We start from the raw sequence: 26621 nt of genomic DNA, 5'->3' as shown, positions 1-26621 counted from the left end.
CTTGCTTTTAGGTGGCTTGTTTTGTATTTAAAAAAAAAAAAACATCTTATTCAAGAGATTTCTTTTTTTAATGGTACCGACATGGATTACTGATGAAATAAAAAGCCTGGTGCTCATAATTAATACGTTTTCCAGGAGCCACGGATGTCTGGGGTTGCCCATTAATGGTGTCATGTGGAGTTCAGCGAGGCATATTCTCTTAAAGATGTCTTTAAATATCTTCCAAGTCACCCCACTCTACAAGGGAAATATTCCCACGAGGAAATTGTCTGCATATGTGTGTTAACATGTGTGCTATGATGGGAGCAGGACTGAAAATTCACTCAGCTTAGTCAGTAGGAACAAATTGTTTGAAAATGGGTGACTATGCCACAACCTTTAGCTCAATTTACATCTTGCATCAAGCCCACTTACAGTAAAATCTGTGGTTCCAAGTTGGACTGAACAAGCATGAAATCACATTGCTAAGAGACAGCAGTAGAAGTCATTATCACATTCAGTGAGCATTCATAAATAAGTAAGAGAAGTGAGTCATTGAACCCCCTTTATCATTTTGTTTGTTTGTTCAGAATTTTACATCTGCAGTGATTGCGAGCTAAAAATAAGCAGCAATGAATCACTGTTGCCATCAAACACACAAGCAAATTATTGTACAGATGGCTTAACCCTGGTCTACCGAGAAAAGTTTGTGAAAATGACTTCAGCAGATTTTCCCTGCACTACATCCTGCATGCTCTGGTAATCTGACTGTTGTGTAAAGCACAGTGGAACTGTTACAGCTGCAGAACTTCCTCATACTGCAGCACTGGAAAAGTTTTTGCAATAAGTTACAACTCGGTGAAACTGCTTGTTACAGTATAAGACTTAAAGAAACGTTTGTCTTTATCATTTTGTTTGCAACTTAATTGGAAAAAGAATCACAAGATTAACCTGCGATTTCTTCAAAAGACGTGTGTGCAAGCCCTGGCTCTCCTCGGGTGTATTTGCTGCATAATGCCAATGTACAGGCCATTAAACTATATTTCTGAGTCAGAAGCTTTCCTTCTTTCCATTATATTCACCCACAGTTCACAGTTATTATGCACTGTAGGGATGCTTTTCTGTGGTTGTAGTAATGAAGAGAGTAGTCCAAGGTTCATTCAAGAAGGTTATGTAGGTTTACGAGCTCGGAGTCTAACATCACAGGCATAGATGAGACTAAAGAATACAGAGCAAAGCTTTCACATATATATAGGATTCCACAAGCAAGATCTGGTTTCAGGTATGTGAGGGGGTACCCCAAAGATGGACTTAACCTTTACATGTGCTGACCATCGTCCAGACAAAGTGGAGTCAGGAAGATAGAATGCTGACTTGAGAGGAAGGTGTATGTTATCTAGGACACGTCCCTACAGCATGTTACATGAAAAAGACATTCTAACATGCACCTAACAGAACACCTGTATAGGTTGTTTATTTTGCTAAATTTGAGTTTCGAGACTGAAATGTCAGAAGATGAACCACATGCACTTTAATGCGAAATGGAGGCCAGGTAAAAGTCACAGTCACAGTCTGCGGCACGAGGTGATTTTTACTAATTAGCACACCTCTATCCAGAGAGAAGTAACTAATCAGTGTCGTCTCCCGGTGTGGTGTTTGTTTTCAGCGTCGCCTGCAGACTCCTGTGCTCTCAGTGGCACATGGTGTGAAAGCGGTGAAGAGTCAGTGTCCCTCTCTTCAGCCTGCTGCCTGCACGGAGCGCAGTTTGGTTTCAGCACCATGGACAGAGTCCGTCCGATGGGCTGCGGGGGGGGGGGGGGGTTCTGCTCTCTGGCTTCATGAGACTGAGTGCTGTGTCGTTTCAGTGCATTTGACATCTGTCTCCACACAGTACCCATCCTGTTGTCTCTCTCGCACCAGTAAAAACACACCGATCTATATGTTTCCCACCAAAGCAGATCTCTAAGGCTTTTCATATGGGCACATTCGCAGTCGGCTGTTGCCTTCAATGTAGCTCAGAAAACTTTACATTAAAGTTCGGGGCTTCCTCTGTGCGTTAGAGCTGGCCAAGTCTCCTTAAGAGTAAATTAACATTCTGGCTGTTACAGGACCATGTGGTGTACAATGTAAGAAATGTGGAACTCGCGTTTTTTTTTTCCAGGCTATTTGATTTACTCGTATGCTCCGCAGCCGACCGAGGAAACCCCTCAGAGATCGACAGACCGCATCTTTCGCTGGGACAAGCCGTGAAACACCCTTTTCGTTTTGCCATCTGGAAAAATGAAACTGTGCTCTCCACCGTGTAACTATGCGCGATCCCTGACCGTCTGTCAGTTTTACCGACCTGCCACCGGCAGGCTGGATGAAACGACTCCGAGCAGGATATGGCTGTAACATTGTACACTAACAGAATGTGGTCCGGCCAGTTATTCCTGTCCGTTTTAAGCTGCACAAAACACCTCATTATTTCTGGCTCTTATCGTTCTGTGTCGCTGAATGATCGCGCGTTCTCTCTCCCGTGGGTCTCTATTATTCCCTCTCTGTGGCCAGATGTTTGCGCTCTTGGGGTTTTGACGTTAAACATCCACGAAAAAGATTTTAGCGGGTCTCCAGGGTGCAATCAGCGTCCCGCACGGTGTAGGCGGCCCGAGGTTTCCCTCTGTCAGCTGGCCTGCATGCTGCTGCTGCTGCTGCTGCTGCTGCCTTGGCGGGACTCGGGGAGTCTGGCTTGGCTGCGGAGCAGGACCGGTATGCGTCAGGATGGATTGGATTGGGTTTGTAATGCAATTAGTTTGGCGCAGACAGGATCCTTCTCTCGCTCCCATGATCTTTCTCGAAACAATCAAAAGCCAAATCAACAATCAGATCTTCTATTTCGTTTCTATGTATTGATTTATATATATTTGCTTCCTTTCTCTTACGCACACGTGCATTCACGTTAAACCTGACTGATTTGGGGAGATACAAAAAAAAGCCTGTTCGGCTGAATTCTGTCCAGCTTAGCCAACACTTAAGGGGACCAAGTATTGCGCGCAAATACGCACAACCAAGCGGATCCTGCCTTTTTTCTCTCTCTCTTTTTTTTTTTTTAGCTTTTCCTCACATGAACCCAAAGAAAAACCTTATCAATAGGCTACAACTATGTGATTCAGTGTTACAGCAAGTTAAAGACAGCAGACAAGGAAGGGAAAAGTGGGAGATGGAGAAGAGGAGAGAGAGAAGCAGACCGTCTCAGTGAGAGAGAGAGAGAGGGAGAGAGAGAGAGAGAGAGAGAGAGAAGGGGTGTGTGGGTGAGAGAGAGAGAAGGGGCGCGCATGTCCAGTTCTTGCATGCAGGCTGTTCTCCCACCTCGCCAATCATTCTAGCGAGTTGCCCCACTCTTTCTCCCTCTCCCCGTCCGTACATGTGCAGCGGACACACATCTCTCTCCTGAGCGGTCACTGCAGGGGAAGAAACGAACGAGCCCACCATGGAATAGGAATACTGCTGGACACAACGGGGGAAGAAAACCTCACTCATCTTTCTTCTTTTTTTTTTCCCCTTTTCTGACGTCTTCTTCTTCTTCTTCTCGCATCTCCTTCTCTCTCTCTCTCTCTCGATGTCTCTCAACAGTTTCTGAAGGGATTAAAGGAAAGAAAAATGAGGATTATTATTTTTTCTTGGCACTTTCTCGGGGTCTATTCCGCCCTTTGGGGGCTGGCGACGGGGGCTTTCCCCAGCTCAGTGCAGATAGGTGAGTTGGAGGATTGCTGATTTTACGCACGGACACTCAGGTCTGACACACTACACTGAATATTAGTGAATTTAGCGGACAGCAGTCACCAAGAAAAGGGGGGATGGAGCACCGGGACAATCCAAAACACAAAATCTCTCTCAAAAAACTCTAGAAATGAACGCAGGAATTACAAGAGAACAAGCAAGTATAGAAAGAAATCTGCTTCAGGTGCATGTTTTTCCTTTACGTTTTTTTTATCCAAGATATTTTGCGTTAAGGGGAGACTGGTGTGCCTTCTCTGCTGTGACTCAGATGGTTTATAAATGCACACTAACTCCTTCTCTCCAGCTATCCTTTTACTGTGTTTGCGTGTATTTTAAAGGCTGTTCTGGGCTCATGAATGTTTCAGCGAGCTTTGTCCCCTTCTAGTCGTCTTCACTGTTTTGACACTGCAGTATTCTCTCTCTCTTTCTCTCTCTCTCTCTCTCTGTCTATCTCTCTCTCTCTTCCCCCTCTCTGCCCTTTTCCAGTTACTCCTGTGTCAGTGCTGGAGAAGCATGTCTTTCATTCTGCCATAGAAATCCATGATAAAGTTATATATAAATGTGGATCATCATTGGTTCCCTCAGTAGATATGGACCACACATGCATGGAATCCCTCTTCTCTCTGCCTCTCTGTCACACACACACACACACACACTCACTCACACACTCACACACATGCAGGCACACACACATTCCTACAGGCATGTGTGTGATAATGAATGCACTGCATCACTCCTTGTAGGGGTGGGAGAGTGGGGGGCTCCTTGACTCTGTCTCCCTACAGCTGCCAATAAACTTAATACGCTAAATATTTTCTGCTTGGCACACACACACACACACACACACACACACACACACACACACACACATACTTGCACAGGTTTTCAAACATGCATGTGCACATGTACAGTTTGCACATACAGTCATAAAAACGCATTCACAGTGTATGAATGTGCACACAGCTGCAAATATGCATCCACATACATGTCCAGAATGCTGGACTGCACACTTTTACACGGCAAAGCGTAAACGTGTGCTCACAGAGAACATGCATGCATGCACATACAAGACTGTGTGAAGCGCATGTGATCACGCCGGAGCAGACACATGCACTCGTTCCTTCTCTCCCCCACTGACCGTCCTCCTTGAACACTCAAATAAACACATACAAGATCATTCACCCAGCTCGCCCAGCAGTTCACTTGAGGAGTCATTTGCATATCTCTGCATTGCACACAAGTGTAATGTCAGTAGAAGCACACACAGTTTCTTTTTGCATATGTGTGTGTGTGTGTGTGTGTGTCTGTAAGAGAGACAGAGACCTACACAGATGAGAATGTTTGTGGAATTTCTTCAAGAAACTGGTGCAATAACGTGTGTTGTCATGTTGGGACATATTTAGACCGCTCATCTAGTTGGAGTATATGTGTGTGACTGTGTGTGCGCTCCCAGATGGAAATCCATCCTAAAACAAGTCTGTCCTTGGACGAGTGATTCAGAATTGAATGGCAATTAAACTTGCTGTGCACATTACCTGCACACACTCACGATGTGCTGTCTTTGCATGTGTGTGTTTAGTGTCTGGTTTCGGCTACTAAGGGACACAACGACACATGCCGAGAATAAAGCTAATTTTTTTTGCCAAAAGGAGACACAGACAGACACAGACACAAGTGACATGTTATGTAGTGATGACTGCTTCATTCAATATGCTCTGCCTCCCGACTCCTCCCCTGTCATCTTGCCTCCCTCCCTCCCTTTTCTCTTTCTCTCTCTCTCTCTCTCTCTCCCGATGCGATGTCAAGGCTTCACAGTCTGCCAGTGTAATCCAATTCAGTCGAGTTGAGCCTGATTCAGTTAAACTTAAATCACATCCATTTATTTTCAACCTACAATGTGAAAGAATGAAGAAATAATCTATAGGATTAGCATAAAAAATACATTTATATCAGTGATGTCCGCAGCAATACAACAAGTTCTATTCAGGTGATGAAAATATTAGACTCAGAAGATGACCCTTATATCTCTCTCTCTCTCTCTCTCTTTCCAGAACATTTTAATAAGTTCTTCCTCTCCCTCCTCTGTCTCTAATCATTTGGACGGTATACTGTCAGCTTCACTGTTTCTCATCATCCCTTCTCTTCCCTCTAAATTCTCATTTTGTCACACGGGGCACACTAAGGGATGCTCCCGTCTTTAAAGGCCAACTGATGCTTAGTGCTCACCGCCCTCTCCCTTTCTTTTGGCGTGGCCCATGCTCCCTCCTTTATTTAACTGACACTCTCTGATCTGGTCCTCCTCGTCTGTTTTCTATTATGGCCTCTCCAGCTCATCAGCTCTTTGACTGCCTTCTTGTCGCCTTAGTTGTCTCTCTTTTCTTCTCCTCTCCTCTCCCCTCCTCTCCCCCTCTCTGTCTTTCTCTGATTTTCATCAATGAAATGTGCAGTGTGGGTATTCACAAGTGTGCTCGTACTCATGTTTATGTGTAACTGTGAGTGAGGATGTGCTGAAAGACAAATTACCTATTGTAACAAAGCTAATGAAGACCTTGGCTTTCTTCTCTCTCTCTCTCTGTTTTCTCTGCCCTCCCTCCCTATCTGTCTTTCTTTCCCCGCATTACTCTCCCTTTCTCACCACGCTCCCATCCGACCCCTCTCCGCCCTACAATAACTCACTTCCTTTCCCCTCCATCATGCTCTTCTCCTTTCTGCCCTCTCTTTTTGTCTCTCTCCCTAGGTGGGTTGTTCATTAGGAATACTGATCAGGAGTATACAGCGTTTCGACTAGCTATCTTCCTTCACAACACCAGCCCTAATGCTACGGAAGCTCCCTTTAACCTGGTCCCACATGTCGACAATATAGAGACCGCCAACAGCTTCGCCGTCACCAATGCATGTAAGTATTAAAATGTATGTGTGTGTGTGAGACTGAAAATGAGGCTGAATCAAATACATGCAAATATTTGCTTTCTTTCTTTCTTTCTTTCTTTCTCTCCACCTCTTTGTCTCCTGTTCTCTCCGTGTTTGTTTTTCGGTCTCTATCTGCTCTCTCTTCACCATACTGCTGGGTTTAATTAGGAACTTGAGTTGTTAAAAGGATCAGACTGCAACTTCATTGTCTTTGTCATGCACAGTACAGCAGCTGGTGAATGTGAGTTTAAAAACCTTTTTTTTCCCGCAACAGTTGCTGAACAAATTGCCATTTTGAAACGCTGAATCTACACACTGTGAAGTACATTTTAATAATTCTAAACTCACTGCAAGGCATCTTGAGGGCGATGTCAAGGGTTAAATTCGATTAGGATTACTTGCTGGCTACTTTTGTTCTGTTACACATTTGTCATCGCTTAGCACTATCCATTCCATCTTCAAAAAGGTATTACTCAGCACAATTGCAGCTTATTACAACTATAAAATTAGCCTTGGAACAGTTGCAGACAGGGGTGTAAGTGAGTCCTTTGTGTTCAGAAAAGAAGAGAACAGTTGGTGCATGTGTCCTCTCTGATCTTCTGAGGGATGACAGCTAATCTTTCACCATCCCTGTCTGTTGTCTGGGTGTTGAGATCTAATCCTTTACACTCCCTCTTGACCCGGAAGTCTGTGAGAGAGAGTTTGTGATGTTTGTCCTGCCAAATCAGTGTTAACAAGGTTATGTGGTCTGCCAACAGATGCCAGGAGTTCAGAACTGCTCAGCATGCGACAGGTGTCTTTGTGTGTGTTGAATATTATAAATGTAATCATGATAGATATTGTTTATGACAGTATATCTAATGTTTGTTTGACTACTACTGTCATCCCATATAAACAAAGAAAATTGTTCACAGTGTTTTATAAGCATTTCAAAGACTCATAAGAAGGATTCTCTGGTTTGGGGCATTTATGCAATGTTAGCTAGCGTTAGTCATCTTTAAACATTTTTGTTTGGACATGTTTTGGCATATTTTACAATGGATAGTTGTCTTTTTGGTGTTAGGATGTAAATTCTAACACCAGAGAATAAGAATAACTGAACATGACATGGTGGTACATTTTTTTGTGAAAACACCATCTTATGTTAAATTGTGCTTATTTGAGGCTTTCATCCCACACGTTTGCTTTGCTGTTTCCCTGCTCATCTCTGCACCATAGTGTGTGTTTATTGACAATGATTATGGTTTTCCTATACAAACTTGTAAGGTAGTGAAGAGGTTTAACTTGACTGGCCTCTCGGGGTGCCGTTGACTTAACTCTTGTGGACAGCATTGCAGTTTACTGAAAATCATCCCATCGTTTTTTGTCATCACACAAAAAATGATCATAATCATCATATTTGATTCATCTACCAGGACTGTAAGATGTCCTTTCTGTAGCTTCCTGCCTACATTAAAAAAGTTTTGTTGCGACTGCATGTATCTGCATGTCTAAATAAGTTTGGTTATTTGCTGATTGACACCGGTGTACGACACACTAATTTACATGCCTTTGGATGCTTTCATGTGTGTCTCTGTGTGTGCTTGTGATCGTTTGCCCCTTAAAGATGGGAACAAATCTCATCTGCCTCCTGGTGAGTTCTTTTCATGTCAGTGCATGAGGGGGGGGGGGACAAAGTTGCCATTTAGTTTCAGAATAAGTTTAGTTCATGTATTTTCACTTTGATGCAACACAAAATGAAAAATTATGGCAGCAATGTGTGGTAGTTATGTTGATTAAAGAGAATAACATGATAATATGACCATCTGTTTCCCTTACTGTAAAATATGAAGATGTTCAGAGCACAGCTTTTTGCACTAAGTTTCCCTTTAGGGTATAGTACTATATCATATCCCGCCATTAACACAGATCTATGGTGCATCCATCTTATTTTAGGGAGATTTTCAAATGATTGTACTGTAATGTTTCACCCTCTAATCTCATTTAACTTTAACAAATCGACCACTGAGGCTGTTAACCAGGAAAGGATGAACCAAATCAATACAGTATAATACAACAATAAAGTACTTCTCCTCATGACATTATATCACTGTGTTTAACAATATCCGTTAAACATCTCCAGGTTGTAAAGGAAAGCTGACACAAGCAGTTGAAAATGGCAAAGAAGTCTTTCTCAGAGGAGTGTTTCAGAGTCCGAGAGATCTTAAATATCATCTCACAATTGATTAATGTGCATTACACATGAGTGAAATAAGTTTAGACATTTTATAACTCTGGGAGGCATTACTATAGGATTTAACCGCAGCCAAACGCAAGTCGCATAGAATCCTAAATAAAAACCATGTAATGTAATTTCCAAGTTGGTTTGCCTGCTCCCCTGTGTTGTTGCTCCACATTAATGAATAGACTAATTGATACAACCTGCAATGATTGGAAAATGAATAGTCCATCCACTACCTCCCACCCACAAGTATCATCGCATGCTGCATCTATTATCTGCTTTCTGTTAAGCTGCGTGAGTGGGAAGGTACACATTAAATACACATTAAGTGGCTTTCTATGGGAGAGATGAGTATACATTTTATTAGTCATGAGTAAAGGGATGTACTGAGGGGAAAAAATTGTTCACAATCCGTTCTGAATGTAAAAACTATCCAGCAGGTGTTTTACAATATACACTGTTGCCCATAGAGTTGGAATAAAATGTTTTTTACCTCTTCTCATGAAATGATTGTGACAATGTGATTTATTCTTGATAAATAAAGTGTATATCTTCTCAACTTTATTGATCAAACTCTTCCAAACATATCACAGTGAAACTTAAACCACAATTAACCTTTGCAAACTGTGTATTCAGGCTTTAACAAAATTGGGGGTATTGAACAATTATTCCAACTTTATGGACAACGGTGTATATGACTGAGATAACAAATTCATGATATGCAGCCAAGTGGTGTTAAAATTCAGAGAACTTTATTTCAGAATCTTATTAATAACCCTTTAAGTTGACATTTATATCACATGTGTCTCGCTAAATATTGGCGACGTGCGTGAAATGATAAACTATTGTTTTAGAATGTAGCCATAACTCTGTTGGATAATGTGGAATTTAATGTGGAAAAGAGACTTTGTCCAATCTACTTGAGGAAACATAAAACTGGAAAACTTTAATGTCCAGGATAAGGTCAGCAATTACTTCATTATTGTCAATCAATCCCATGAAAAAGACCAAAACCAACAATGAAATTGATCCTGAGGATTTCCACTTGTTTTAACATTAATAACAAAACTAATATGAACTTTGCTAATTTATCTCCAAAGTTAATACTATTCATCCTAAAGATGACCTGAACGTCCAAACCCAATTTAGTGGCAATGCGTCCAACAGTTAAAGGGACATTTCACCCACTATTTTCTGGACATCGCTGATATCTGTTTCATGGCAATGCACCCTTAAACACACATCAACAAGCCACACTGTTGTTTTGTTTTGTTGACATGCTCTTTCTTTGCCATAAACATGGCCACTGTAGTGTCTTTTAGGTCAATCCCACAAACACTCTTTTTTAACTACTCACTTTACTTACTAATACACCAAACACGTAGGCCTATTCATCCACGACTGAATATATAGATGCACTATACAAATGCACAGTTTATTCTCTAAGTAAGAAAAGACTATTTGAAAATGTAACTTTATATTTATGACCCAGTTTTTAAAATGTATGTCTTCACTTGAAACGAATGACCTTAGGGCTCAGAGTCAGGAACAGGTGAGGGAAGTTGGATAGTTTTGAGAAACAGAATAACATATTGTTAGTTTTGGTCTTTCTATGGGACTTGTTGACAATAAGAAAAGAATACAGTAGCATAACTCCAGCTTTATCCTTCATGGGGATATATGCTTCTTCTCTCTTCTGTGTTTTCCTTTAAGATTTCCTTTTAGTCTGTGTTCCTGCTCAGCTACCACCTTCCTCTCTTACCTGTTTGTCTCTCCCCATTTCCCTTTCCAGAGCTTGCTTCCCCCTCATATCGTCTGTCTACCTTTCTCTCATAGGTGTGCAGATACACACACACACACACGCACACACACACACGCTCATGCAGGCATTGGGCCATAAGAGGAGGAGTGTTTGGAAAATGAAGCTCTTCTATGTGAACTGTCTGCTCTCTCTCCGTAGGCTACACATAACAACCGTAACCACTCTTCTCTGTCTCTATCCCTCTCGCTGTCTCTCCTTCTTGCCCACTTGCTTTCTCACTTGTTCCATCTCTCCCGTTCTCCTTTCTGTCACTCTCCCCATTGTCTCCCCATTTCCCCAGATCCTCTCGCTCTTCATCTGTTCTTCTATTCTTCATCATGTTTTGCCATCTCTCCTCTCCGCACAGCCGTGGTGAATGAATCTCTAAATTAATCCCTGACTCTTGCTCCGGGTGGTGAGCAACGCTCCCCATTAGAATAGGGAATTCTGTGTCTGACCTTGGCTAGTTCCTCTCTATTCTCGTATTCAGAAGGCATGAACGGATCATAAAAATCCCTGGTCCCCATCGTTTCCACTACTCACGGAGGAATACAACCCATTTTCTTGTCACACGGTCACACATCCATATATCCTCTGCTGCTGTCAATCTTTCTTTGTTGTTTCCTGCATGCACATGGATACACTTATATATGTACCTATGTATGGGTTTGTATTTATGTCTGACTTTCTCTTCGCCGCGTTTGCATCTTTGTGAATGTGTCTTTTTGATGTGCCTCAGCCAGGGAGGCACAATATTCCACTGGGCTCACCACTGCCTCTCTATTCACTGGCTTATAGAAAATAATGCACATGGATTAGCATGACCAAAAGCTGCAGTGTGTGTGTGTGTGTGTGTGTGTGTGGTGACATTTCTGTCCACAGTGAATGCATGTGTGCAAACCTGCGTGTCACTGAAGTGCATGGCGCACATATGAATGTGCCCGTGTGTGTGCTGTGAAAAAAAGCCCACTGAGACAGAGCGTGATGAAGATAGACAGAAAGTGATAAGGTGAATTAGGGACAGAGGAGAAAGAAATGGAGAGGAAAGGATTTGTAACAAAGAGGTGGTTATGCCTGGTTTGTGGTGCCAGAGCTGAGAGACACAATGATGTGCTGCCACGGCTGTAACTGTGATTCTGGATATGTGGGATAAAACTTCTATTTTAATCCATTTCATGTCCAAAACTAAGACAAAAGCTAAATTATTTTATTCTATTCTATTGTACAGCAGTAATAATGATGACGATGATGATGGGTGGTGTGGTGTGGTGTGGTGGTTTGGGTAGTTGATTATTGTGGTGATGCGAAACCACATTAGTCATCTAGAGTTGATATAGATTGTGCCTATAGTGAATCATTCACTAATCAATACTGTTTATGTATTATTGACTGCCACAGATTGCATTTACATGCATAATGCACCTGCTTATCTTTTCAGCCTGACTAAGTCAAACTGTTGGAGTCAGTGTCTCCTTGAGGTGTCAGTCTTGTTTTGCTGTTAAAAGTTCAGGACAAAATTTTTTTTTTTTTTTAGAGACGTGAAGGCGATTAGGCTCCCTGAATCCTGAATCCTGAATTAGGAATGGTGGTTAGACGGACACTCACGACAAGCCAATGATCCCATCTCATCAGTCCTCACACCATAATGATAATAATAACTGTATTTGCATGAAGAGGACGTTCAAATGAAGCATTTACACTTCACCTCCGTCAATCCTTGGCTCTAATGTTAGCTGTTGGCACTCACAACTCTCAGAATAAATCTGTGATCTTCACACAGTTCACATCGCTCATATCATATCATTATCAAAACATTCTTGATGCAGTGGAATCGGCTAGCGGTAGTCTGTCTCGTGTGTGAGTCAGTTCAGGGTGGTTTAGATTGAATCTGTAAAGTCTGCTGTGCACAATCAAAGGTGTTTTGGTGGCATCAGTACACTCAGGATTGAAGCTGGTAATGATCTGCTAAAGCTTGATATCTGGCTGTGTGTTAAGGGTGTATACAACATAGCTAGGAACCTATGTATATAGGCTCATTGTAGCAACACCATAGGCTATTCTGTTACTGACATGTGCCTCCTAAATGATGTAACTATACATTAATTTGCCAGCTACAGAGATACAGTGTGGGGACTGCAAGAACTGTGAAGAACGCTATCATCTGTGTGCACTTTTCAAATGCAGGGTGAGACTGTTTTAGGGTGAAGTCAATATTTAAAAAGTTGAGGAAAGACTCAATAGTCATCTCCTTTGAAGTAACAGAGAGACTTTGTTCTTACGCAAGTCACTGCTTTATATGAATGAATGAGACAAAGCAAAATAATAGTAAAAGATATCTGGATGTAACTGCAGTTGGCGTAGGTAGGTAGGTAGATAGACTTCTTCTATATCACAAGTGTATAAAAGAACATACACATAGTGACTGATCACGTGGAATACATGCATCTACTGTTGCACGTGCATCCAGTAGGTGGATCTGATGCTATAAATTACACTATAGATGAAAACCTGTGCCGTCGGTATGTACTGTGCATGGGTGACGGTATTGTTTAATTCTCAAGCTCAACTTTTTAGTGGCTCTTCACAAACTTTTCACATTTCCAGTCAGCGGTAGAACCCTCCTGCTCATTAAAGAGGCCAAGTGGAAACAGCCTTACAAGTTTTTAATCCCATTTACGCAAGAAAACCACCTCTTCATACAGCGGTAATACAGTGATGGCCGTAAAAACACGTATGTACTAAGAGTTCATCAGTGTTTCACATTAACTTGACATAGTTTGGAGGTTTGATTGAATAGATTCCTGGAACACACACTCTCTCCCTCCCTCTCTCTGAAAAATACATACACATTGATTTGCCATATTCCCAACTTCCTCACATACAGCATTTCTCTGCGTCTTTTCCCTGCTCGCTTCTTTCTTATATTAAATGGCTCAATCACCTTTTAGATGATTTGAGATGCTCAATAGTAGTTCTGTGCCGTCATCTTTATTGGTGACGTTTTGCATGGTTGTATGTCTTCTTAATGGCCACACTGGGGGAAATAGTGTGAACTGCTATCGAAAACCCTGGCAAGGCCAGGAGATTTATTTTTGAGCAAGCCTTCGTTTATTCATGTCAGTGGCATACTGAAAGTGCCGGATCACTCTGACGGCGTCCTAAATGCTTTTCTTGGCACCAAGATACATTATCTGGTTCAGTGCTAATAGCATAGCGATAATGGATTCACTTCATTTAAACTTTTCTCACTCATAGGTACCTTTACTGGAGCATTATTTTATTAGTCATCAGTTAATAATAACTGTAATTTGAATATTGCTATTTAGTCTTGAGTTGAAACAGTAATTGAAACAGTATTAAAGAGCAACAATTCACACACACACACACACACACACACAGATGCATTGCAGCTCACTTGTATCTTCCAAAATGTCTCGAGCCTGCAAGGTTTACAAATGATGGCTGTACTGATCAAAAAGGTTCAAAGCTGCCTCCTCCATTAGATAGCTCTTGATCCAGTCATGTAAATTTGACATATGTTACCACACAACGTCAGTGTATGAGCATATATTTGCACTGGAAACTGCTTGAAAACCACCGGTTTCACTACCTCTAAGTTTCACAAATTTAGAAGCTGGCTTTTCATTCGGAAGTGCTTTATATAAAATATAAAATATTGGTAGACTGAAAACTGTGTAACATTGTATTTCTGAAACAGCCATTGCCTTTAGGATTTTCATAAAAGCAATGCAAAGGATTCAGGCATTTTTAAAGGTATTTATTGACATGCTCAGTGTGTTTCAGCAGGACTGGGGTAAATACAGCGTGCATCAAACACTCACATGGCAGCAGTGTAGAACGTCCAGGACCTCATGCTTTCAGTTAAACTAAACATACTTGAAGCACAATGTCGAAATACTCTATTAGCTTAAGAGGCTCAGTCATCATGGCCGTGAGTTTCTCCATCTTCTTGCTGATTCTGTTCTCTTTTAGTCAATCAGCTCAATAGACACAAAGAGTAACTTCATGTCTATTGGCGGCTTTGTGCACAAATAATTATGTGGTCAAGTACATCGCCACAGTATCATTTTTCATATTTCACATTTTCTAATTTTCTATTAATCACCAGTGACGACCAATTGGTGAACACTATATTGTGTGTGTGTGTGTGTGTGTGTGTTGCTGTAAGTGCTCCCGGAAGAATCACTCTGTTGCATCATTTTATTCAAGAATAATGACCAAACAGCCAGCAATATTATTAGACCATGTAGCTTGTTGTAATCTGCACATTTGCTCCTGGTAATCTGATTTCATTTAGTTCTACAATAACAGACTGTTTCACAGTGTGTCTCTCGCTTCTTTCATTAAAAAGTCCACTGGCAGGGAATAAAACTGACATCTCCCTGCAGTAGCAAGAGTGAGTTTTTAAGGCCAGTAGATGTTTTTTTTCTTCCACTGAGACTGCTGAAGGCTATGATGCACAGGCAGTATAGACTCAGTATTTGTCAACAATTATTATTTTTTTTATAATTATTTACTGACAATTGTGCAGCAAACATGGGGTCTTAAGTCCGCTGTGTATCCTGTGGCTGCTTCACAATGAAAGCCACCCTTCAGAGTGAAGCAGCAGCAGCAGGATGTTCCATTAAAATGAGCAGAACTGATACAGCTCTAAACTCTGAAACTGTATAAAGAAAGTAAATAGTTAACAGTGAGTCTGCTATCAGTGATATGAAATTATGGATCACACCAATACCTTGTGTAAACTTAGGCAACCTTAATCCCACTAACAATAAAAGGTTATTAAATAATAGGTCATTACCGAATGTAACTACAGTGCAGAAAAAATGAAGAATTTAAACAGGGTTTAGATTCATGAAAATCTTAAGGATCATGACTGTAAGGAAACTCAAGGACCATAGAATAGGATGCAGTACATATTGTGGCAGCCACAATGTAAAGTGATTGTAAAACAAGAAATACAGTAGTTTTTCAAGGGCTTCACCAAGGCATTAAGTTATACTAAGAACATAACAGTGAGGCTCGCGCGACGATGTTAATATGCCTTTAGATGACTTAGACATGCCGCTGGATGTCTTAAGACATTTCAAAGTAATGGTGATAGCTGGGGGTGTGTAGTAGGACTGTTTCTATCAGAAAATTAGATTTTTTTTAGTTTAAAAAAAGGAGAAATTAACTTTGACTATGTGGTAAAGCCAACAGAGGCAGCTGTGGTACTAAAATGTTATGAGTTTTTAAGGACCAATAACATCACAAATATATTTGGACTAAAGATCAGCACTGGTATTCATTAATTTGACATTTGGTACACCCAAAGTTTGAGTTTTTTGGGTGAAAAAAAGCCAATGAAACATAATTTAGGGAAATATACTGATACTGAAGCTGTACTGAAACCCATGTTAATGAAATTCCTTTTTGTGGGTCTGCAGTTCCTTGAGGCAAGATGAGAGTGAGACAGTCTTATTGCAGGTTTTACAGGCTAATGAGCCTGAAGGTGGTTGAGTAAAATCCTCCCACAACACGCTGCAGTGTTTTGTCTGGTGATAGTGATAGTGATATTAAAGTAACAATCAGAAGAACATTTTAATTAACTTGCTTTGGCGAGGTGGGGAACGTCAATAAGCAGGATGGAGGAGGTTTTTCTTTTTTTGCAATGTGGATATGAATTCCAGGTCAGCATCATATTATAGATATAGCTCTCACCTGTTTATTCAAGCCTCGGTTGTAATGAACAGTGAATAATATTATTAGACCATGCAGTATGTCTCAATGAATAGCCATGTTCCCTCCAGGTAATCTGACTTCAGCGGGATAAAAGGCAGACTGTGTCTCTTTAACCCACACGCTGACCCACACCTACACACTTGTAGACACACGCACACCGTAAGAGCTCTGACTGCCTCTGTCTGTCTAATGTGTTTCATTAAGCCCTCTATTTTCCCACTGGGCATGATAGCTGCGCTGCAAACAGAAAAAAATGTCTGCTTCCTCTGTGTTTGTTTTTTTCACGCTCTGGCGTTTGGAAGATGAAAAGCATGAGAAGAGATGACAGCGGATTTTAAGTGTTACCCATCGCCTTAGCAAAACACAGGGGTGTTTATACTGAATGGAGCCATGTACGCAGTAATTGTCTGTGACGTCTTTTTGTTGTTCTTCACTCTCTCGGCTTAGCTGTTGTTGTTTTCATGTTTTGATCAAAGGATTTCCATTTGCACTCTTTCATCTCTTCTTCTCTTTCATTCCTCTCACTTTGCTTTTTTACGCTTATAAGCACGAGCATACACTCGTGTATAATCACAAACACAAACATGCCGCTTTTCACTTGTCTTGTTTCTCTGCTTTTCTTCATTTTTTGAAATTTCTCACTTTCAGTTTCCCTGAGTCATCGCCACCATTTATCTTTTGTTTTCACCTCTCTTAAAGTATTTCCTTCCTCCCAATCTATCCCTGCGTCTCCCTCTCTCACACCCACCTCTGTCTGTCATTGCTCTGTCTCATTACTCATTAGCTGTTAAGTGGCTTTGGGTGTTGGACAAGAGCTGTGATGTGTGATGTGTAGTGGGTTTCTTTGAACTCAAACTGACACATTAGCTGCTGAAGCACACACTGTACCTACGCCTACGTCATCACATCTGTCGCCTACAGTATCCAGCTATCTCTATATTTGTTTTGATTTCCTTGTCTCTCCCTCCCCTTATCTCTTCTGTGCACTGGAACTTGGATTCTCCGTAAATATGCATGATTTCAGTGAATTATATATTTCAAAGAGCATGATTTTACTGCAGTACTGTTCATTTGGACTTTTCTTCTTGATCTTGAGGCTCACCATGCAACATAAGTCTCCCTCTCTCCCCCTCTCTCCTTCACACGCACAACACAACACAAACTCGTCCCAAAACCCTCATGTGTGTGTTTGTTTCCATGGATTTATGATGTGGATGAAAGGAAGGGCATTAGTTAATATTGATGAGTGCTGCCACTCAGTCCTTCTCACCGAGGCTCACTTAGAGATGAGAGGCCTGACCTTTACACACACAAACACACACACACGCACACACACAGATGTGTGCGCCCACACACTCACAAATACACAACACCAAAAAACACCCCACAACGGCTCGGCACATTGTTGTATTATTAAAGTTGAACTATTCCCACTCTGTGCCTTTAATTGGAGAAATGTAGCATCCGTACGTGTGTGTGTGTGTGTGTGTGTGTGTGTGTGTGGGTGTGTGTGTGTGTGTGTAAGCACATCTGTGTGCGTGCATACACGTGCATGTTGGACTGCACTGGTTAAAACCCATTTGCTCATCGAGAACATTGAGATTCTCCCAAACCTCAAGGCCAGTGTCAGCCTTGAACCAATTCATCCCTAATGGCCCATTGGTATTCAGCAAGAGTAATAGATTCCAAGGTAACCAGCAGGTAATTCATCACACTTACAAATAGGGAGAGACAGAGAAGGAAGCAAAAAAAGCTATTGAACCGATCGGAGCTGGAGCGGGGTTCATATGAAGAAAGAGAAAGGCTCTCATGGAAATAGAGGAAAATAATTAATTATGGACTTTGTGATGATTATCATGGGAGCAGATACACATATAGAGGCAGGCAGGGCAGAGATGAACACATAGAATAGACACACACACACACACATAATCATCTAACCTTTATGCTAGACAGAAAGATGGCTGCTGCGTATGCTTGGACGTGAACATGTTCTTTTTTGTGTGTTTACTGGCTTTAGAGGTCAATTTCTTTCTGACAGCATTGGTATTTATCTCTTTAAGCTCACTGGTTTACCTGTGTGTGTTTATGTGTGTGCCTGTGTGTGTATCTTAGAGAGAGATACCGAGAGAGAGAGAGAGAGAGAGAGAGAGAGAGAGAGAGAGAGAGAGAAGTTTGTGTGTCTATGTTTCGAGTGCATCAAATACCACACATACACACACACACACACACAGACACACACTCTGACACACACAATCGATCTGGCCCTTCAGACAGTCACAGTGATGGATGGATACTCCCTTGCTTCTATTTTTACCCAGGAGCACTCGGTGTGTCTGCCTTCTTATCCTCACTAGTATAGAAACATGAAGGAAATCTTTATTTCAGAATCAAAACCACAAACAAGCCCGTAAGTACGCTGAGAGGATTTTTCGCGATTGTATAAATTTCTCTGACTGGTCCGTATTTTCCACCCTGGTTGCAGCGCAGCAGGTTTGATTCGCTGGCTGAATGTACATGTACTTTGTACATGTACATTCAGCCTCCTGATTCCCCTGCCTCTAAAGCAGCAGTGACGCAGAGCTCTGTATGGCACCACTTGCTGCCTCACTAGCAGCTGAGGCCTTTTCCCCCCTCCAATCAAAGCAGAACCAAGGAATAGTTCTACAGTGCAATAATTACTTCAGAAGCAAGTTGCAGGCTCTCGTGGTGCATATTAAGTCTTAATGCTCCAGAATGTGTATAATTTGAGTTTGTGAGCATTAGCATGATTTCCATGTTACGCTATTTTATACCTCTATTTCACTACATATCATAGGAAAATATTATACGTTTTACTCCACTGCATTTACTTAACAGCTGTACTTAGAGTGCAAATTAAAGGCTCTGCACACCCACACAGGTGCTTTCATTTACTCTGGCTGATTAGACCTCTATGCTGTGTTGGCAATTACATGATGCAGCCATACTCCATTTACTAATAGGTGGTCCCACCCTAACAGGTACATCAACACCAGCAGAGGGGTGACTGAGCTGTCAATCAGGTGTAGTTTGTACACACCCACGCAGTACAGAGAAGAGCTCTAATTAAGTAACATCAGTGAAAACATATGTGTGGGTGTGAAGATTTTGAATTCCAAACATATGCAAAATAGATGCATTATGTTTGATTAAACTGCCAAACAGTATAATAAGTAAGTAATAAGTTAAAATTTGCTCTACCTTAAACAGCTACAACATTAAAAGACTGCTTACACTTTAATACATTAACAGTCACAAATCAGTATATTAATGATGTGACATGGATGGGATCTACTGGATCAAGAGTACTTTAACTGTTGATGCTGTCAGTACATTTTTTCCCAATATATTTTACTAACTTACTTTTACTCTTCCTCCACTGGTTATGGTCACCGTGCTTATGATTTGGGGACCCACAGTTATCTGTGGGTGCCCGAGCTCCCTATAGTCTGTGAGCAATCTGTTTTACAGGGTGCATTGTAATCCTGAAGCTAAAGTTGCTTTATTTTCTTTTGAGAAGATGGATCGAGGTAAACGGAAAAGCTGTAGTTTATGATGACTATGTTCCCTCCTTTCACCGTCGCTAAAATCCTGTCCAATATTATTGGAAATGTTTCTCCACAGGCTGTTACATGGCCAGCGTTAACACTGAAGGACATTGCAGCTTTTCATTATTTTACAGACAATCCGCTATCTCTTCTCTCATTGTAAAGGCAATCAAAACAGCACCCAGACTACACAATACAAATGAAAACCATGTCACCGGTGGATGCTCCCACTCAGTTAAGAGCCATATACTATAAAAACATAGTTGTAAACTTGTCTGTTAAACAAGCTCCGTCTGTGTGACATTCTCAATCATTGCTTCTATGATGACTCCATTTAGAAAGGCATTGGAGTTGGGAAATGTAAACTAGCTGAGCATCCACATTACCTCTTGGCAGTGCGGAAAAAGTGCAAAACAAGGTCGCAGCCTCCCCATCTGGGGCCCTTTTAGTAGGAGGAGTCACCAGAGGGTGCTTACTAAATGGGATCACCAACTGCCTGGAGGACCACACTGCTGTTGTTTTTTTCCTCTCTAATTTTCTCAAGGTAGAGGGCACTACTCGCTGCCCGTTCCACATTTACTTCGCAGTTTCTATATTCTTTCTGTAAATACCCAAGTTATCTATATATCTAGAATGCTGTTTTAATTTATAGCCTTTTATGCATCCATCCATCCATCCATCCATCTGTCTACAGTAGGCCTACGTACTGCAATTCAAGAAGCAAAATACCATCATTAACAGCTATTATAGTCTGTCGATTTAGCGGCTGAATGGAAGCACTCCAGTCTGAAACCTCAGACTGCAATAGCTGTCAAAGTACTGTCAGTAATACAAATATAGAGCTCCCATAGGTAAATGTCAAAATGTGCGGGAGTACGTTTTTTTTGTCAAGATGGAGGCTATTATTTTTCTCTGTTTAATTATGCTCTGCAGTCGTTCTTGCTTTCTTTCTTTCTTCTGTTCTTTGCTGTCTTTCTCTGTCTGGCAATATTAGTTGGTTTAGAGAGGAGAGATTTGGATCAGGAATGTGTTTGGTGTCTGCTGTATGAGAAAACTCTCCCGGTCACCAGGTCATACAGTCATGCATGTTTATAGATGTACAGATTTGGGGATATGTTGCAATTTTTTATCTAATCAGATAAAAGATATATGCTCTACCTGCTGTGAGATATAGCACATATTGTAGTCCGCTTGGTGTTCTAGAAAATACTGTTTCGTTGTCTGTGGTGTATGCATGAAAGTACCAGCAAAAAATTATGCTTGTGATATCAGTGACACAGACAAAGAGCATCAGCTATGACAATCAGCTTTAGGTGGGGATTATTACACTGTATCCTATCATGGCAGTGTTATACAGAATTATTGGAACCAATGCACATGCACTTAAGCTCCCTTTCTATCTCACTCATTCACACAACTATAGACATGCTCACACACACACACACACACACACACACACAAGTCTTACTCTCTCTTTGCTCATTCTCCCACAGGCTCTATCCTTCACACACACACACACACACACACACACACACATACAAATGGTCACACGCTCGAGGGGATGATAGGATGATAGTACAGATGGCATACTAGAGTAATATTCTCCATATGGGAAGGTAATATCGTCAGAGCAGCCGTCTGGGGAGAAGGAGAGAGGGAGATTAGATCTGCAGAGTGGAAAGGAAGGGAGACGGAGGCTGTTGTACATGGCCACTGGATTGTACAGGACTGAGTTGGGTTATGTAGAATAATTGCTGTTTATGTTATAATAAGTGAATAGTAGTAGATAAGCAAGATAAATAAAAGAAGGAAGATACACAGTTGTATGTGTCCCTTTTGTGAGTGTGTATCATATAATATTCACATGTTCATATTGATAATGAATCATTATATTTGAGTCTTTGCATTATACCTGCCTTTGATTATGATAACATTGGATAACATTGATCCATACACAGACAATATTAGTGCACAGAGGAAGAGATACATCCAACTGAATGTCACTAACTTGCTAATTGTTTCAATTATACGTACATCCTACGTGAAATTACTCATATTAAGTACTAAAAATACTAACTGGTTTATCTAATAACTGCAATTTGTCATTTATCATATGGTAGTTATTATTATGATGACTGCTTGTTTCTACTAATTACTGTAATGTGGATTTTATTGCCCATACACAGTTGATATAAATAAGGTTGCCTTTCTTAAGTTTAGCAGCTATTTCACTTCATGTTGTCACCACATGTAGTTACTACAAACTGTGCTTTATTTTATTCTTGTTTATATTGTTGATAACACGGTATGAGAAATAGATGTTTCTTATTTGCTGCATGATGTTCGGTAACTTCAGCAATGATCTCAAAAACCCTTGTTGTCTGTTTTGCTAGTATGTATTAATACCGTTTACTGTGGACACCTCAAACACAGTCACGGTCAGGAGCTGCAGAATTTGGAGTTTGGCTCATATTCATACTGAACATGCACAAATTAACAGGTAACTTAGCTTCATAACCAACTCTCCTCTTCACATTGGGTAGACGTTTGTTGTTGCACTCTGTATTACGCACCTTAAAATGCACCTTATCATGGATTCATGCGACAGACAGACAGGCAGAAAGAGACAGAGTAAGAGAGATGATGGCATAACGTGTCATAAATACATGATCCATACTTTTCCTACTTAACTAACCAGGACACTATCAGTGAAAAGGGTAATGAGCAAGAAATACTGTCCTCACTCTGCGTGCCCCTCCAAATCACTTCCAGCTTTGTTGAAAAAAAAAAGATTGAAAAAAACTGGAGGGTATAGATTGTAGCCTCTTTTTATAGAGCAAATCTATTTTTCATGAGAGGACTTCTGCGTTTAAAGCTCCATGGACTCTTTGAGTGTTTGTCTGCTGTGGATGCTATATAGAATGCCGTCAACCGTGAAAAAAGCGAGAAATGGGAGAAAGAGATACAGAAAAGACATGTATGACACTAACTACACATTAAGCTTGGGAAACATGTCTTTCGCTATCAATTGGAGTAAGAGAGGATATTTTCCCCCAGGCAGATTAAAGGCGGCAAACAACAGCATTCACTGAATCTGTGTATGTGTCTCTCTGCCTTTGTGCTCATCCAACCATCCATCTAAGCAGTTGTTCATATCCTGCGCATGTCTTTACACATTCTTCATATTTCATTTTGTGTGTGCAATTATCTGCCCTGTTTGTTTGTGGTTATCTGCATGCAAACAGCTTCGCCTAAAGAAAGAGAGAATGAGTCATTATCAGACAGGGCTCCTGAAAGCTTGATGTGCAGATAAGGCTCTGAATGTTTATCTGCACATGTGTGATGATATGTGTGTAGCGCATTAGCCCAGTGGTGTATGTAAACAGGGGGGTTTGTGCTCCAGAGAAGCTTGTGAAGCTGACCTCAGCCAGTCCATGAATGTTTACTGCACAACATAGAGTAGAAACACTGTTTATCTGGTAGAAATGATTAATTTAGGGATGCAATTAAGATGCAAAAAGATAAGAGTACTGCATATCGAAGAGCAAAAAGAAAGCTGTTAAAGCAGGTTTAAGCATGATTTGATATGTATAGATACAGAGTAACCCGTAGCTGTGTAAACCAGGCTAATGATAACAGCACACTTGGTCAATAGTGAGAAGCATTCTGCTGATATATTGCATTCGTCTGCTAGTCCTTGTAAATAGTTTGGCCCAAGTTCCCAAGCCAATTACTTGTAAATTCACCATGTTTACTGAACTCACAGGGCTAAACTGCACCTATTTATGTCTTTCTTTGTATTTTTATGTGTTCGTTTCCCATGCACATTTTCACTGCAGTTGTGCCACTAATTATTTTCACATTATTTTTCTGTCAAGGAGAAATCTGTTTCAGACAGCTTTCTAACTAGGGCATGCTGGTATTGTGCGTCTCAGATAAACTTTTTTTCATTGTGTTCATTGGGCAAAGTCTCAGCATTAGATTCCCTACCGAAGAAAAACAAAATGGATCACTGAAAACACAGTGAAGAGAATTTCAAAAGAGAAAGCTGTGTCCACAACTGTGTATTGTGACTTGTGCTGCAAACACAAAGCAGCTGCAGTCTGTTTATACATCTTGCAGCCCTCGCATGTACATGCATGCATTTGATCACTTGACAGCATTCTGGCTGTTGTGACTATAGTCATTGTCATAGTCAGCCAAAATGAAGATCCCTCAGGGCCTCAGCATTTGGTTTAGCTGCCTTAGGTGCATCACTTATGGCAATTGTTTTTGCACTTTCACCCAACAACAGACCAAAGCTATCTTTTCTAAGCTACAATAAAAGCTTTACATTGGCCAATATAAAAACTTTTTCAATCTTAGTAAAATTATGATTAGCTCAAGAAACGATCTATTGAAAAACACAGAAGCAATATGGAGCAATAGCCTAAATATTGAATGTCTTGTTTAATTTAAGGGCACCTTCCCCCAACCCCACTTGAGCCAGCCGCTCTGGTCACAAGTGGGTGTACTTTGACATTTAAACATGTTTTGCATGTCCGTCATGGTTAATTCTCTAAAGTTAAACCAGCAGTTTCACAGATTACTCTAAAATAACAACATCAGGTTCCTGGTCTATAGTTGCTGAAGTGCTTGCATCATATTTAAACTCTACCTGCTAACTCATTGTAATTCTTCGGATGAAAACCTCAACGAAAGGCTAAAATTTAAATTGAGATATTTTGCAAAGGAGAGGGGGTTGAAGAGCATGCAGCAACCTTTAGGGACGTAAGACTTTTGGAGCCAATTCATTATCCCTTCACCGAGAAAGGGCAACATAAAAAAACTGCACTCGTACACCGAGGACAATGTGCAAAATAGATTAGGTTCACCGTTATGGTTTTAGAGGTCAGTTTAAATGCTTGTGCGGACAGCCCAAGAATATTAACAGCCAAATCTTTCAGGAAATTTCTGCAGGAAACGGTAAAGCCGGTGTTGTCCTTCATATATAGTTTGTGCAGGTGAGGTTTAGACAGGGTGTGCCTCTTTCAACCATGACCATGTGTGGACAAGTCTCGAGAGAATTTATGTTTGTTCAGTCATGATTTTTGTGTGTGTGTGTGAGTGTGTGTGTGTGTTTGCACAAGGTATGTCATTGATGCTGCAGAGTGTTAGTTAGTTCATCTAAGGTTAGGGTTGACTGTCCTGAGGGATGGTGGAAATTTAAGAGCATACAGAAATGGTGAATAAGACTGTGTGTGTGTGTGTGTGTGTGTGTGTGTGTGTGTGTGTGTGTGTGTGTGTGTGTGTGTGTGTGTGTGTGTGTGTGTGTGTGTGTGTGTGTGTGTGTGTGTGTGTGTGTGTGTGTTGGTTTGGCTTTCATCAGCAGAGGTTGACTTTTTGCCTGAGGACAAGTGCTGTTCACTATGCTGCTACCCTGCAGTGTGTCTGTGTGTGGAGTCTCCCAGGGGAACTGAAAATGTAGTTACACTCAGGGCAGAACTGTGGACCCTCACAGGAAGAAGGACAGGAAAAGGTCCCGTTCTCTCACACACTCCCTTTGCCTCTTCATCTCTTTGTGCCATTTTACTTTTTGTTACTCAGGTGTGTTTTACTGAGCCTTGTGATCCTAATGGTGTCAGAAATTCCAGGAGACAAATGCAGCCACAGGCGCGCCACAATTTGAATTGGGGATATTGCTGATTACATCATGTTAAGTATTAATAGATGAGTGTTTTGTGTAGGTGCATACCTATCACAAATCAAAGCAGTCACAATCTATGGCAAACACACAGGAGTAAGATGAAAAGTCTAAACACTATTGCAGCCAATGATCTGAGGGTTTGATGTCTGTGATGAGCAAATATTACCTTAATTAGCATTTTTATTGATAGGAAAAGCTACCGAGCACTGTGACAAGCCAGTGTGTGTAAGCACATTGAGGAGAACGTCATCAGTCATACATAGAACATCATTCCAATGAGGCGCGCACGGTAGAACACAATAGAACCATTAACAATGCCAGAATACCACTAAAACAATACTTATGTCTGTAAATCGATTGCCATGGTATATGCAGCTTCCCTACACACGCCCCTTTCATTAAAAGTAATACAACTTGTGCATTATTTTAAGAGTTTAAGTTATATTTCTGTTGTTCCTTCTGTTGTAGTTACATAGAGAGTGATGGTAATTTATCCCCAAACTAAATGCAATTATATTAGCATTGATGGTAACATGTCATTTCCACACAAGTTTGTTCACATGTTTTCTTTAATGATTAATGTGTTGGATTTGGATTCCCAAACCTTCTGTCTCCGACAATCTGTGTTTACCCAGGCTGGGAGCTCAGCAGACACACAAACAGTGGCCACAGTCTGGTGGTTAGTTTTGATAGAATTCAATTTTTTCTTTGGTTGTACATTTCACAATCAGATGTGAAAATGCTTTGTCTGTAAATACTGTGCAAACTGCTGGTGCATTACACAGAGTATGACTGCAATGACGGCCAGGCTGACCTCACAATTAGTTCAAGTGCACATATGTACATATGCTCCTCTAAGTCAGCATGTCGAAGTGTCCTTGGGCAAGATACTCAGCTTGTTCTATTCTTTCACTTGTGTGTGAAAGAATAGTCTCCCCCAACTTAGAATCC

The 26621-nt window shown here is 41.0% G+C and overlaps 1 protein-coding gene across 1 annotated transcript in view; it reads left to right on the top strand.

Moving 5' to 3' along the window:
* The first annotated feature begins 3618 nt into the window (after positions 1–3618).
* gria4a (glutamate receptor, ionotropic, AMPA 4a) overlaps positions 3619–26621 on the top strand; it is a 96243-nt gene continuing 73240 nt past the window's right edge. Inside the window, exons 1-2 of the mRNA XM_070829943.1 lie at positions 3619–3712; positions 6476–6634. Of these exons, the coding sequence (XP_070686044.1) occupies positions 3619–3712; positions 6476–6634 (253 nt within the window). The remainder of the gene's footprint in view (positions 3713–6475; positions 6635–26621) is intronic.

This window comes from Pempheris klunzingeri, chromosome 4 (genome assembly GCF_042242105.1).
Source record: "Pempheris klunzingeri isolate RE-2024b chromosome 4, fPemKlu1.hap1, whole genome shotgun sequence".
NCBI classification, from domain to species: Eukaryota; Metazoa; Chordata; class Actinopteri; order Acropomatiformes; family Pempheridae; genus Pempheris; species Pempheris klunzingeri.
The sequence above is the reverse complement of the archived record's forward strand: the minus strand, read 5'-3'. Positions and strand labels throughout refer to the sequence as shown.